This window comes from Eptesicus fuscus, chromosome 13, assembly GCF_027574615.1.
Source record: "Eptesicus fuscus isolate TK198812 chromosome 13, DD_ASM_mEF_20220401, whole genome shotgun sequence".
NCBI classification, from domain to species: domain Eukaryota; kingdom Metazoa; phylum Chordata; class Mammalia; order Chiroptera; family Vespertilionidae; genus Eptesicus; species Eptesicus fuscus.
The window spans coordinates 70375920-70389908 of record NC_072485.1 but is presented as its reverse complement, the minus strand read 5'-3'; the positions used below and the strand labels follow the sequence as shown (position 1 = coordinate 70389908).

Sequence of the window (13989 nt, the reverse complement as noted above, 5' to 3'; positions counted from 1 at the left end):
TGCTATTCAAATATATAAAGCCCTGGTTATCTAGTATCTTTTTAATCTAAAACTAAGATTATACTTTAAATCGGGGGTGGGGAAACTGTTTTCTGCCAAAGGCCATTTGGGTATTTATAACATCGTTCTCCGGCCATACAAAATTACCAGCTAAAAATTAGCCTGCTGTATTTTGGTCAAACAATTAACTCTCCCCTGACGTGTTGGCGGGGCCAGACACTCACCGCCCCTGCATTTAGTTCTCTAATGCAAACCTTCATTTATCTCATTCTTTTCTTCCTCTTACAATTCTCCAGATACCAGGTAATCAGACTGGTTACGTATTTTGGAATAGGAATGTCATATTCCCACTTTCACTCTCACTCCACTTTTTTTTTCTTCTAAAAAATCCTCATTGAAAAAATACTTTATATAAAGTTACATACTAAATAGCCACCTCTTGAGAAATAGATAAAGTTGCAAAGTAAGCAGACTTTCTTATGTATAGCTCTTTTGTACTCTAGCCACTGGCTGTAGCTTTTACATTTTCTCCTATAAAAGTTTTGGTATGCTATAACATATCACAAATAACATATCATACTGTAAAGAAGATTGATGGGCTTTGAATTTAAGTTGGTCCAAATTCAATTTATTATAGTAGCTTTCGTATATACCTGTTGGGAATTTGTTCAACTACTATTCAAAAGAGAAGCAAAATTTTCCACCTCTTATTGAGATAAACAACATTTCCTTGTAGGCCTTTGGTAGGCGTGATTATTTGATATAGATTTACAGCTCAGGTGGCCATGTATAGGCCTTGCTATTATATTTTTAGTGCCTTTTAAATTCAGAAAAGTTTTAATGTAAATTCCAATATAGTGGGAAGGCCAGGTAGCAGTGAAGGGATTTCATCTTAAAAGCAAGACCAGGAGAGGTGATAATTATGTAACTAGATAATGGTAATTATGTAATGAAAGTATGAATGGAAATTACTTGGGACTAGCATCTCTTTTTCTTCTGGCATCTCCAAGATGGTAAAATGAGCAAAGGCAGGTAAGTTTTATTGTAGTCATTCAACATTGTCCAGTTATTTTCATGTATATAATTAAAGCCAACTTTATTTTATGTTGTTCTTATCCCTTCTTTTAAAAATAATTTTTAATGGGCTATCATATTTACCAAGGTCTAAGCAAGGCTATCTTATGCAGGTAAAAAGTTAGCTCCAAAATCAATTAGTTGAGCAGATGTCAATTTCTTAGAGGTTACAAAAAGATAGTTTCTTCTCAGAATGGAACTTCCTGAAGGGCTGGTATATAATTTGACAACTCAACACTTTGAGATAGCATGAACTTCATTTTATCCCTTAGGTACCAAGGACAGTCAGTGTCTTAGATTTTTCTGAAATTCAAAAGATGTATATAAATGTGTGTGGATTGTTTTTCCTTATTTTAAAAGTGTTATGTGTACATTACCAACAATTTAAAAATAAATACGTATATATAAAATAAAAGTATGAATACACCTCTCCTCTTTATCACACTTCCCAAAAGACACCACTATAAGCCGATTTAGTTTTGTGCATACACAGACATGTATACATCTATATCTATAAAAGTATACACATAATTTCTTTTAAAAATCATAGTATACTTATTATTCTTTATTGTTTTTAGTTAACTATACATTGTGAACATTTTTGCAGGACAGTAGATCTAGCTTTCCATATCCCATTCCATTGGATAATGGATTTCCCTATTTCCTTATTGATGGATTAGGTTATTGTTGTGGGGTTTTTTGTTTTTTTTTCCAGCTAAAGGTTTTATAGTGAGCATCCTTGTATATATCTGCCTACTTGTTTAAGAATGACTATAGGATAGTTCCCTAGAGTTTATATTTCCAGGTCAAAGGGCATGTACTTATAACATTTTGATTATTTTGTCAAATAACCCTTCAAATAAGAATAAATTTATAAGCCTGCTATCAGCATATGAAAGTTCATTTTTCTACATTTCAATGACATAGTTGCTTGTTTATGATCTGGAGAACATAAGTTATAAATAATAAATCTCAAGGTTATTTATATTTTTCATTTCTGGCTTCCATAAATCATTTTCAAAAATTGGTCCTACTCATACAACTTAACAAAAGGAAGATTAACAATCCAATAAAAAAAAAATGGGCAAAGGACCTAAAATAGACACTTTGCGAAAGAGGACATAAAGAAGGCCAAGAGACATATGAAAACATGCTCAAAGTCACTAATCATCCGAGAGATGCAAATCAAAACGACAATGAGATACCATCTCACACCTGTCAGAATGGCTGGTGAGGATGTGGAGAAAAAGAAACCCTCTATATAAGCCTAACCAATGACACAGACACCAGGGGCGTGAGGGCATGAGTGGGGAGGTGGGTGGGGGGAGCCAATGGGGGAATAAGGACACAGATGTAATACCAACCAATAAAGAAAAAAACTTTTTTTTAATTTTAAAAAATAAACACTTGACTATCAGAAAAAAAAAAAAAAAAGAAACCCTCTTACACTGCTGGTAGGAATGCAGACTGGTGCAGCCACTGTGGAAAACAGTATGGAGTTTCCTCAAAAAATTAAAAATGGAACTCCCATTTGACCCAGTAATCCCACTTCTAGGAATATATCCAAAGAAATCAGAAACACCAATCAGAAAGGATATATGCACCCCTGTGTTCATAGCAGCACAATTTACAATAGCTAAGATTTGGAAACAGCCTAAGTGCCCATTGGCAGATGAGTGGATTATAAAGCTGTGGTACATCTACACAGTGGAACACTACGCTGTAGTAAAAAAGAAGGAACTCTTACCATTTGCCACAACATGGATGGACCTGGAGAGCATCATGCTAAGTGAAATAAGCCAGTCAGAGAAAGATAAATATCACATGATCTCATTCATTTGTGGAATATAATGAACAATGTAAACTGATGAACAAAAATAGAACCAGAGACAGAGAAGTGTCAATCAGATGCTCAAAACTCAGAGGGAAGGTAGCAGAGGTTGGGGGTAAGAGGGAGAGATCAACCAAAGGACTTGTATGCATGCACATAAACCTAACCAACAGACAGATACAGACACCAGCGGGGGTGAGGGCATGAGCAGGGAGTGGGAGGGTGGCAATGGGGGGAGAAGGACACATATGTAATCCTATATAATAAAAGGCTAATATGCAAATCATCCGAACAGTGGAACGACTGGTGGCAGACGCTTAACATAGGAGCTGCTCCCTAGTGGTCAGTGCGCTCCCACAGGAGGAGCGCCACTCAGCCAGAAGCCAGGCTCCTAAGCCATCAGTCAGACATCCCCCGAGGGCTCCTGGGCTGCTAAAGGGCTTAGGGTGGGCTGAGGGAACCCCGTTCCCCCTCCAGTGCACGAATATCATGTACTGGCCTCTAGTACCTTAATAAAGAAAGAAAAAAAAGAGCCAGAGGGGGGAAAATAATATTTTAGAATATAATAGAAGTAATCCTGTTATTTGCAGATTTTTAATATTTCCTACAACTTTTGTGATATCATACTATATTAGTACAGTTTTGGTAATATTATACTTAAAATCCCTTTTTTCTTAAAATATTGTTTATTGCATGTAATATATTTAAGATAATTTTTCTTGAATAATTGGTGTTTACTGCATGTAATATTATTGTATTTAAAATAGTTTTTCATGAGAAAAAAAAAGAAAACATTAAAAAAAAAAGAGGAAAAATATTGGTCCTTTTAGTACTTTCCTTTTATTGCTTCTAAATCTGTTCAGATATGGAATGTGATAATCAAGACAAGACAATTCCTTTTTTGTTATTACAGATGTGAAATATCTTTTAAGGAATTTATCATCCATTGCCAAATACTTATCATGTTGAATATTTCTCATCTAACCAGTCAAGTCAGAATATTCACTTCAAAAGCTTGCTCTTTCAAGTAGAAGTTCAAGGACAGCTTTTGAACCTGTCATTCTCCTTGATGAAATTTATATATGATCACTTTTGAAATACCCCTTGAGTTTTATTGAGCACCTAACACTGGTTATAATGGGAATTGAACAATAATTTAGAGCATATTAAAGGAAACTATTATGTTAACAATATCTGAGCTTTATTTATTTATTGCTTGCTTTTTGCAGGTGGATTCACCAATGAACTTGAAGCATCCCCATGACTTAGTCATATTAATGAGACAAGAAACAACAGTTAACTACCTCAAAGAATTGGAGGTGAGGCAAGTGGGCATGCAATATGCAAATGAAACTTGTTGCATTTCACAGGAGTTATTGTATTGTGAACGTACAAACATTCAAACCTGTAAAGAATTTTTGTGAGTTTTTTTGAGCCAAACTGTCAACAATTGCTGGGAAGCAGAATCTCAAAGGATTGAGATAGTGCTCCAGAGAATGGCATTTTTTTTTTTAAATCTATTTTTATACATTTTAATCAAAGGAGGAGGCATAGGTGGGTTACGTGAAATCCATTGATGGTGATTAGAGAGGCTGGAGAAAGCAAGTGGCGGGGGAAACCTTTGGGATTGGATTAAGAGTAAAATGATAGACACATAATTCTTTTTACTTAGGTAGGTACAGGATAGTTAACAGTCAATAATTAACATGATAATAATAACAGTGAAGGAATTTGTGATATCTGTCCTGGCACCCAGAACATTTGGCTGTGCCCTGAGGGGTCCGGAAAAAAGGGAAGTCACAAGTTACCCTGACTTTTCAATAATATGTTATCTTAGATGCAAAAAGACAATAAGCTCAGTTTAGGTAAAGATTGACCTTGTCAGGGAAGATACCAGCCTAGGAGTTGACTACCTACCATAACTGCTTTTAGTTAAAGTTTAATTTCAGACCATCCTTGGGGTTACTTTAGATTTTAGAGTTTGCAAGATTGCCATGTAGGCCTTCCCTGAGCTTGCCAATAGGTATATTTATCAGGCTTCATGCTTGGAAGCTTGATCTGTTTTTAAAAAAACACAGTGTTCAAAAGATGCAGAGTTACAGAAAATACTTTTTATTTTCAGATGCATAGGCACATTGTATATGTTTAATGCTATCCCAATTTTTAGGGGTCATCCTATATAATAAAAGGTAATATGCAAATTGACCCTAACTGTGGAATGACCGGGAACAACTGGTCACTATGACATGCACTGACCACAGGGGGAGCTCCGCTCAGCCACAAGCCAGGATGATGGCTGTGAGCGCAGTGGTGGTGGTAGACTTTCCCACCTCCTCAGCAGCGCTAAGGATGTCCGACTGACGGCTTAGGCCCAGGGGAGCAGGCCTAAGCCAGCAGGTGGACATCCCCCAAGGTGTCCTGGACTGCGAGAGGGCACAGGCCAGGCTGAGGGACTCCCCTGAGTGCATGAATTTTCATGCACCGGGCCTCTAGTTATGACATAATATAAAGAGAAAGAGCCTTAAATTAGAGTATATACAGGGGGGAATGCCATTCACCACATCAGTGAAAATACAAATGAGAAATGTTGAGTCCACTAATTATTGATTAAGGTAGTGTATTGAGTTTATACTTAATACACTTCTTTTGCTTCACATACACAGCAATGGCTGATAAAATATAAAGTGGAAATCAAAATAAAATGGTGCCAGGCCTAAAAGCAACATAAACATTTCCATGGACCAGAAATGAAACAGACACACTAAGTTGGGAAAGTGCCTGAAGCTACAAACCTGCTGGTTTCCAAGGCCAGGAGCACCCTATGGTGTGTGGTAGTTCATCTCTGAGGAGTTAAGAGAACTGGCAATATTCCATGCAAGATGAAGAGAATCAGGCTTACTGCTTGAGGACTGGGATGGAGCATCTGTTCATGAAAAGAGTCTGGGAAAAACAAATAGGAAGACAAGACAAAACCTGATGATAAAAAAAGGAACTGAACCATCCAATGGCTAAATAATTGCATCTTCAATTTCCTGAAACCCATTTTAGGGCAGAATATTACTTTGAGGTAGAAACTCCAAACCAAAATTATAAGATCTGTTTCTGGACTTGGGAACTTGATAGAATCAAACTGTTAGAAGAGATGGTCATGGAGTGGTTGGGGAGAGATAGATGATGACGGGTGAAGAATGACTCCAGGGTTTTTGATCTAGGAGATTGAAAGGATGGATTGATGGTAGGTGAGGTAGAGAAGACTAAAGGATGTGTAGGATTGGGGAGTTTATGGAAATCAATGATAGTTTGGCTTTGGTATGTTAAGTTTGAGGTACCTATTAGACAATCTAAGTGGAGATATCGGGTAGGGAGTTGGTTCTTCAAGTGTGGACTCTGAGGTAAAGGTGTGACAGGAGATGTAAATTTGTTAATCATTGACATGCAGACTTAAAGCCATGAGACTAGATAATACAATTTATATGCAAAGTAGTGACAACTAGATAGACTTCTTCGATATATCAGAAGAAGATGGAGGAATAATCTCAGAATGTTAAGAAAAAAATCAGTCAAACTAGAATTTTATATTTTTTAAACCATTCAAGAGTTAGAACACAGCAAAGATGTTTTCTGACATACAAAGACAGAGTTTACTCACTTAAACAAAATTAAAGGTATACTTTTGCAAGAAGAAAAGTAAAGCCAGTGAAAGGTACATCTTAATGGTCAGTAAAAACATTGATGAAATAGTTGCTAAACTTATTTAACTATTTTTTGGGTTTGTGTTTTAAAAGATAAAACTAAATAAAATTAACAATATGTGGTCGGTTTGGGGCATGATCAGTGATTAGTTAAAGCATGTTAGACTCTTGTCATGTTCAGGAGAAGGTAAAAGAAACTGAATAAATTAAAATCCTGTTGGAAAATTTATGATCAAATATTAAAAAACTTAAGAATATTGACATCTTTCAAGTTGTCTTGCCAAAAGTAGGAGTCTAAGTAAACCACCATGTAATTTTTTTTTTCAATATAATTGGTTTCCTGTCAATTTAGTATTTTATTTTTTGTTTTAAAAGATTATTCTGACCCGGCCAGTGTTGCTCAGTGGTTGAGCATCCACATATTGAAAATATATTTATTCTCATTAATGATTGATTAGTTAAGATAGTCTACATTTTTTGTAGTATATTAGTTAATTTTGTAGTGGCAAAAAATAGCCCCCAAATTTCAGTGCTATTCTCACCTGTCTAGAGAAGCTTATTGATGTCAACTAAATTAATTGAGGGCATATTCAAAATCCTTGTCTTCCTTCGTAAAGGATTCTCAGGCTTCTTCGGTACATTAAATTCTCCTTTCTCCTACGTGGAATCTAGATGGAAATATTAGAAAAATCCATTGTGTTATTTTCTTCTCAACAGAAGCAATTAGTTGCTCAAAAAATTCACATAGAAGAGAATGAGGACAGAGACACAGGACTGGAACAAAGACATAATAAAGAAGATCCAGACTGCATCAAAGCCAAGGTGCCCTTAGGGGACCTGGATCTGTATGATGGCACATACATAACTTTGGAGAGCAAAGACATCAGGTAAAGACATTCTCTTCCCTCCCCCCAAATTATGTTTTCTTGAACTGATCTTTCTCAAATCAATAAATTATTTCTCAATGTGAATAAGCTTCAATCACAGATGAGTTTATTGAAATTTGTAAGTTCAGAGTACATACTATTGAAGATATTTAATACCACAGCAGTAAATTGAACAATGTATAGCAAAAGAAATACAAATGACTAATAAGCATGTAGAAAACATATTTCTCAGTAATGATCAAGTACGTACAAATTAAAACATTTAGATAGTTTTCGTCTATAAAATGTAAAATAGGGAGAGGAGAGACTATCAACAGAAATGTAAATTGATTTGATATTTCTAGAAAGAATTTAGCAGTGTTATATTAGCTTTTAAAAAGTCCCTGATCTTAACATTCTCTCACCAGCCTATTTTCTCTCTCACTCTTGATTTATCTCTCTTAATTTGAACTCCCAAAATGTTTGACTCTAACAACACTGAAAACGTTATGAATGTTGAGTAATACTGGTTGTAAAGTTGAGATGTTTTGAGAATATAGTTCAATTAGGGAAAAATTGGACATTTCTTCACCTTTTATTCATTGCTTCTTGCTTCTTGATTTTAGCCCTGAAGATTATATAGATACAGAATCTCCTGTCCCTCCAGACCCTGAGCAACCTGATTGCACTAAAATTCTAGAACTTCCATATAGTATACATGCTTTCCAGCACTTGCGAGTAAGTAGAGAGCTGTGGGACTTTTTTTTAGTACATTTTTAGAAATTTAGTCTCTTGTTTATAAATACTCTTTTCCTTTCACATAGCTTTATAATTTTACAAACATCTTGTATTCCTTCAAAATAAATGTTATTAGATACCAAATTATAGTCTTTTATAATCTCCTTTTTCAATTTTTGTTCTTCAGGGTGTACAAGAGAGAGTTAATCTTTCTGCACCTCTATTACCTAAAGAAGATCCAATCTTCACATATTTATCTAAACGATTAGGAAGGAATATAGATGACATTGGTCACCTCATTCATGAAGGCCTACAGAAGGTAAGTCATCACTGACTGAAGAGCCAGGAAACTGTGTGTGAACAGAAGATATTTTACTCTCAGGATACACCTACCAAGCTTGTTTCTATCTAGAGAGTGGTTTTAAATTATAGTTATACTAATAGAAACTGTAAAGTTCAAAGCTAAAGAAAAACATTGGTAATCCAATGCCATTACCCAGGAAGGAATGCTAAAAAGATGTATTTAATTCATAAAAGAAAATTATATACTAATATAAGCAACAGAGCTTATAGATTTGAGTATGTATTTTGAATGTGAAAGAAAATTTAACGTTCCAGTCTTTGCTATATCTCCACATAATACGTAGATGATTACTCTTCTCTGAACATGAGAAAGAATCACCACCAACAATAAAATCTTCTTGTAATTTTTTCTTTTAAGGGAACATCTACTTCAAAAAATGAAACAGGGAATTGTGCAACAGGAAGGACCCAGGACTTTAAATGTATCAATCAAGATAACTTGTGGGAATTAGAAAATGGTTTTTGCTCTTCTCTATGCCCAAAGGGTGCATTAAAATGTAGGCTCATTCCTCAGCATTATTATAGTGGTATTAAGTAAAATGTATAATTGCAACATTTATATACATATAATTTATTCACATACATTGTATATTTGTATGATTATTCAAATACATTATATATTATATATATGATTATTTTTGTTGCTCAGTTACCATCTTCATCTTGTTTTCCTGAAAATAATGTAAAATATTGCATTCCCAGAACTTGATGAGTAATAAGGGAAACTGGCCTAGGATTTAAAATATCCTTCAGTAGTTCAAGAGAGAGATGAAGATGGTTTGGACTAGAATGGTTAGTTTTGGAAATGAAGGAACTATTTCAGGAAATGTTTAAAAGTTTAGAATCTGATGAATTAGAACAGGGAATGAGGGAAAAAGAGGAATCAAGGATAATTTCTCAATTTTTGACTTAAGCAACTTGAAGGAGGAGCAGGGTGGGGGTGAGAGAAGAGAAGATAGAGTTCTGTTTGGCCGTGTTGATTTTGAAATACCTGTATAAGTCTGGAATTTCAAAAGAGATCAAAAAGGGTGTCCAGAAGAATGTGATTCTAAGAGCCAAGAGAAAAAAAGTGTTCCAAAGAAGGAAGGAGTAATTAACAGTGATATTTGAACATTTATAAATTTGGGGGAGAGATTTTATAAGAAATCTTTTAGAAAGATTTTTCTTGAAGATTTTATTTTTCTCTCCTAATATGTGTAGAATATTCTGCTTATCCTGATATTTTGAGAAATTCATGTAGAATTTTAATTAATCTTTTTGCTCTAGTTTACAATATAAAGTCTGAAAATAAGAGATAAAAATCAAAGTATTTGATTATTTGAAGGAAATTTTTCTCAAAAGGCTATTGAAAAAGAGGCTTAATCCCAAGTCATAAGTCAATTGTGAAAGAATATAGTAACCTTTAACTGACTGCATATAGTGCTCAAGTCTTTAGTTACATCACTTGAAAATCATACATTTCTTTGAAGATAGAATATATAGGCTGATTAATACAGAATTATACTTAGTTTTAATCTTAAAAATAACTATTTTAAAAATAAAATAATTGGTCCTTGTAAAAAATGAGATTATATTTTAAAAATCTATAAATCTATGAAGTAAAAATTATAATTTAAAAACTTAGATAAAATTACTGTTTTATAATATATTCTTTTGGATTTTTACACATTTGTATAATTAAAATTATTTTCATAGGATAAATTGCTAATAGTGGAGTTGTAGAGTCGAAGGGTTATCACATTCTTAAGGCCTTTTACATACGTATTGTCAGATTGTCCACCAGAAGTACTAGACTGTACTAACTTAACATTTCTACAATTAATATCTGAACTTAATATACAGTGTAGCCAGTATTGGCATTCTTTTTAATCTTTACCAATTTTTTTAATATATATTTTCTATTGATTTCAGAGAGGAAGGGAGAGGGAGAGATAGAAACATTAATGATGAAAGAGAATCATTGATCAGCTGCCTCCTGCACATCCCCTACTGGGGATCAAGCCTGCAACCTGGGCATGTGCCCTGACTGGCAGTCGTGACTTCCTGGTTCATAGATCGATGCTCAACCACTTTTAATTGTTTGTCATTTTGGTCCATGATCTCTTATTTGTTAGTTGGTTTGTTTGTTTTGTCTGTTTAGATCTTTTATGAGCTCCTTATAATAAAAAAAAGAACTCCCTTTTTACGTTGACAAAATAATACACTTATTATAAATGTATTATAGTGTGAAAGCTTAAATTAGATTCTGAACACAAAAGAGAAAATGACAAATATTCAGCATAAACCTGTCATTTGATTACATATGTACTTTCACTCAGATATTAGTAGGAAACTTTAAAATATATTAATTTCAGAAATTTAATGGTAAAGCAACTGGCATCTCTAAGTAGGCTGATTCCTAACTTCTAAATTCCTGAAATAAGGAAGACCCATTAAATTGTGGCCAGTTGGTGGGCTTTTCGGCTTTGTTTCCTCCTTAGAATAATAGCCTGTAGTTGTATGGTCTCTCTCTGGAGATCACACCTAATGCACTTGCACAACTGGTGATCAGAGGCTCTCCTGACAGGTATAGTTTATTTTTACTTTGTCTCATGCTTTACCTCTACTATAAGTCTTGCTCTTCATTTTAAATTTCAGGAGAGACAGTAGTAAAGGTGCTCATTTGGAACATTCTGAGTTCAGAAACTGCCTTGAGTTATGTTTGATTGTCATTTTATTTGTTTAATCTCTAGAACTCTTCCTCATGGGTACTGTATAACATGGCTTCATTTTACTGGAGAATAAAGAATGAGCCATATCAGGTAGTGGAATGTGCCATGCGAGCACTTCACTTTTCTTCCAGGTAAGTTTCTTCCCCTTCTCTACCTTGCATTTTCCACATAACTTGGGCTCTTAAAGAAACAAAACATAAGAAAACAATAAAAAAGAGAAAACAATAAGAAGCATTGTGTTATACTTATACTCTCCTTTATTCCTGTTCAAAGAAATTAGTCCCATCACAAAAAAATGACAAATTTCAAAGACTTCAAAGTGATAATAGCATAATATACTTCTGATTTCCATTAGAGGAAAATATATATAATGTAAATGCCCTCTGATTCACTTGAGACTTGAATGCAAGGACTTTGGAGACATTATCATAGATTAAATGTATTTAGGCCTCATAGATAAGGCCTAAATACATTTTAAAATCACAAAATGTCTTCCAGACCTCCCCGCTCACCCCCCCCCACCTTATTTTTGTGGTAAAAATTATAATTATCAGATTGAGTAAGCACCATCAAGTATGTAAAAATGAAACATTACGATTTTGTTAAATTGTTTTCTCATCTGTAAGTATACTGAAAGTTATGCCCCTAAGCTCAATAACTTTGAATGTAATTTTCCTTTGTCGGGTAGTTGTGCATAATTGTGGAACACATGCTTCTTTCCTAACATCTGGTTACTCTCTCCTCCTCTTTTAGGCACAATAAAGACATTGCCCTGGTCAACTTGGCAAATGTGCTGCACAGAGCACACTTCTCTGCTGATGCTGCTGTTGTGGTCCACGCAGCTCTGGACGACAGTGACTTCTTCACCAGCTATTACACTTTGGGAAATATATATGCAGTAAATACAACTTTTTATTTTCATGAGCCAAATCAGTTGCTGTTTTCTTTTCAATAAAAAATACCTTTTCCGCCCTAACCGGTTTGGCTAAGTGGATAGAGCGTCGGCCTGCGGACTGAAAGGTCCTGGGTTTGATTCCGATCAAGGGCATGTACCTTGGTTGTGGGCACATCCCCAGTAGGGGGTGTGCAGGAGGCAGCTGGTCGATGTTTCTCTTATCGATGTTTCTGGCTCTCTATCCCTTTCCCTTCCTCTCTGTAAAAAATCAATAAAAAAATATTTTTTTAAAAAAAATACCTTTTCCTTCCCTCTTTTGGTCCAAATAAGGGAAAGGGGATGGAAATGAATTAGGGGGGAAATCTCAACACAATAATGTATCATAATTGTCCCAGCCTTTTTACAAAAAGAAAAATAATTGATAGGAATATGAAATTTCTGCAGAGCACACCTCTTAAGATAGAAATACTTCCCAATTAAGCCATGCTATAACATGTTTTTATGTTGTGGATATTTGGCCACTGATCAAAATAATACTCATTGTAGAGTGAGATATAGGGGTGACCTCATAAATTATTAAGGGATTTGGATAGATGCAAACAGGCTCTGGCTAATGTTTTTCCCGTGTGTGTGTTTTTGCTTTCGTCTCTTCAGATGCTTGGGGAGTATAACCACTCAGTGCTCTGTTATGACCACGCTTTGCAGGCCAGACCTGGGTTTGAGCAAGCTCTAAAGAGGAAGCATGCTGTCCTGTGTCAGCAAAAACTCGAGCAGAAATTGGAAGCTCAACATAGGTAATTGGGAGAAAAAATGTCCCTGAAGTACTAACACCATAGAACCTTACTTAACTTAGTCCTGTGGATGGTGATCTCAGTGTTAATTTTTTCATTAGAATTAAAAACACCTTTTCACTACTGCTAGTTGTATCCCTTTTCTCCAAATCCAGCATGTTTAGTACAATTTGGTGGTGGTATAGAGCAGTGGTCGGCAAACTGCAGCTCGTGAGCCACATGCGGCTCGCGAGCCGCAGTTTGCCGCTCTGTTGACTAATGAGTTTGCCAACCACTGGTATAGAGGAATCTCTTTAGTAGCATGGATTTTAGGAACTAGAGAATGTTTGCAGTAAATGCTGTCATTTAGAGCTTTACAGTTGGATCATCATTACTTTTGTGAAGTCGGAGGTGCTGCTGGATAATGAGTAATTCTACTATTTAAGTTTTTATATCCTTATAATACACTATATGTGAAGTCACTTGCACATCCTGTGATCTTTTCTCCCCTTTGACTCCTAAGGGTAACTATTGTTATGTTAGTTAAGTGAGGTTTAGAGACCCACATTTTAATAAGAAGTGTGTAAGGTTGTACAGTAATGGAATTCTGTTGCACTTGGTCTTTGCAGTATATTTAATAAAAGTATTTGATTCAATAGATTATAGGGCCAGCTAAGAAACATCCTATAACTTAGAAGTGAATTGTTTATCACATATAGAATTAGCCTTAATGTTTTAAGTCTACTTTGATTATTAGAGAATTAAATGGCGATTTAGAATTCATTAAACTTTTGTATTTGCTTATTTTGCAAGTCTGTTTAGAGCATATTGTAGTGAGAAGGAAAGAATGACAGCTTGCTTGTTTATACCTGGCTTCTATTACACCTGATTAGATCTTTCCCTGGCTGAGCTTCTTCCAAGATTATACTCTTAAGAATTGAATTGGTTCTTTCTTATACAATCTGTACAGCTCCTAAATCTCCATATGTTACAATGTAATAGGTAATAAGATTTTTGTGACTAAATATAATCAGGCAGCTGATTTTATA

General features: G+C 34.9%; 1 protein-coding gene across 1 annotated transcript in view; it reads left to right on the top strand.

Moving 5' to 3' along the window:
- Positions 1–13989, top strand: part of TTC17 (tetratricopeptide repeat domain 17) — an 83191-nt gene that overhangs the window by 16286 nt on the left and 52916 nt on the right. The window contains exons 2-8 of the mRNA XM_008146786.3: positions 4135–4224; positions 7315–7484; positions 8090–8201; positions 8389–8520; positions 11297–11406; positions 12029–12173; positions 12825–12964. Of these exons, the coding sequence (XP_008145008.2) occupies positions 4135–4224; positions 7315–7484; positions 8090–8201; positions 8389–8520; positions 11297–11406; positions 12029–12173; positions 12825–12964 (899 nt within the window). The remainder of the gene's footprint in view (positions 1–4134; positions 4225–7314; positions 7485–8089; positions 8202–8388; positions 8521–11296; positions 11407–12028; positions 12174–12824; positions 12965–13989) is intronic.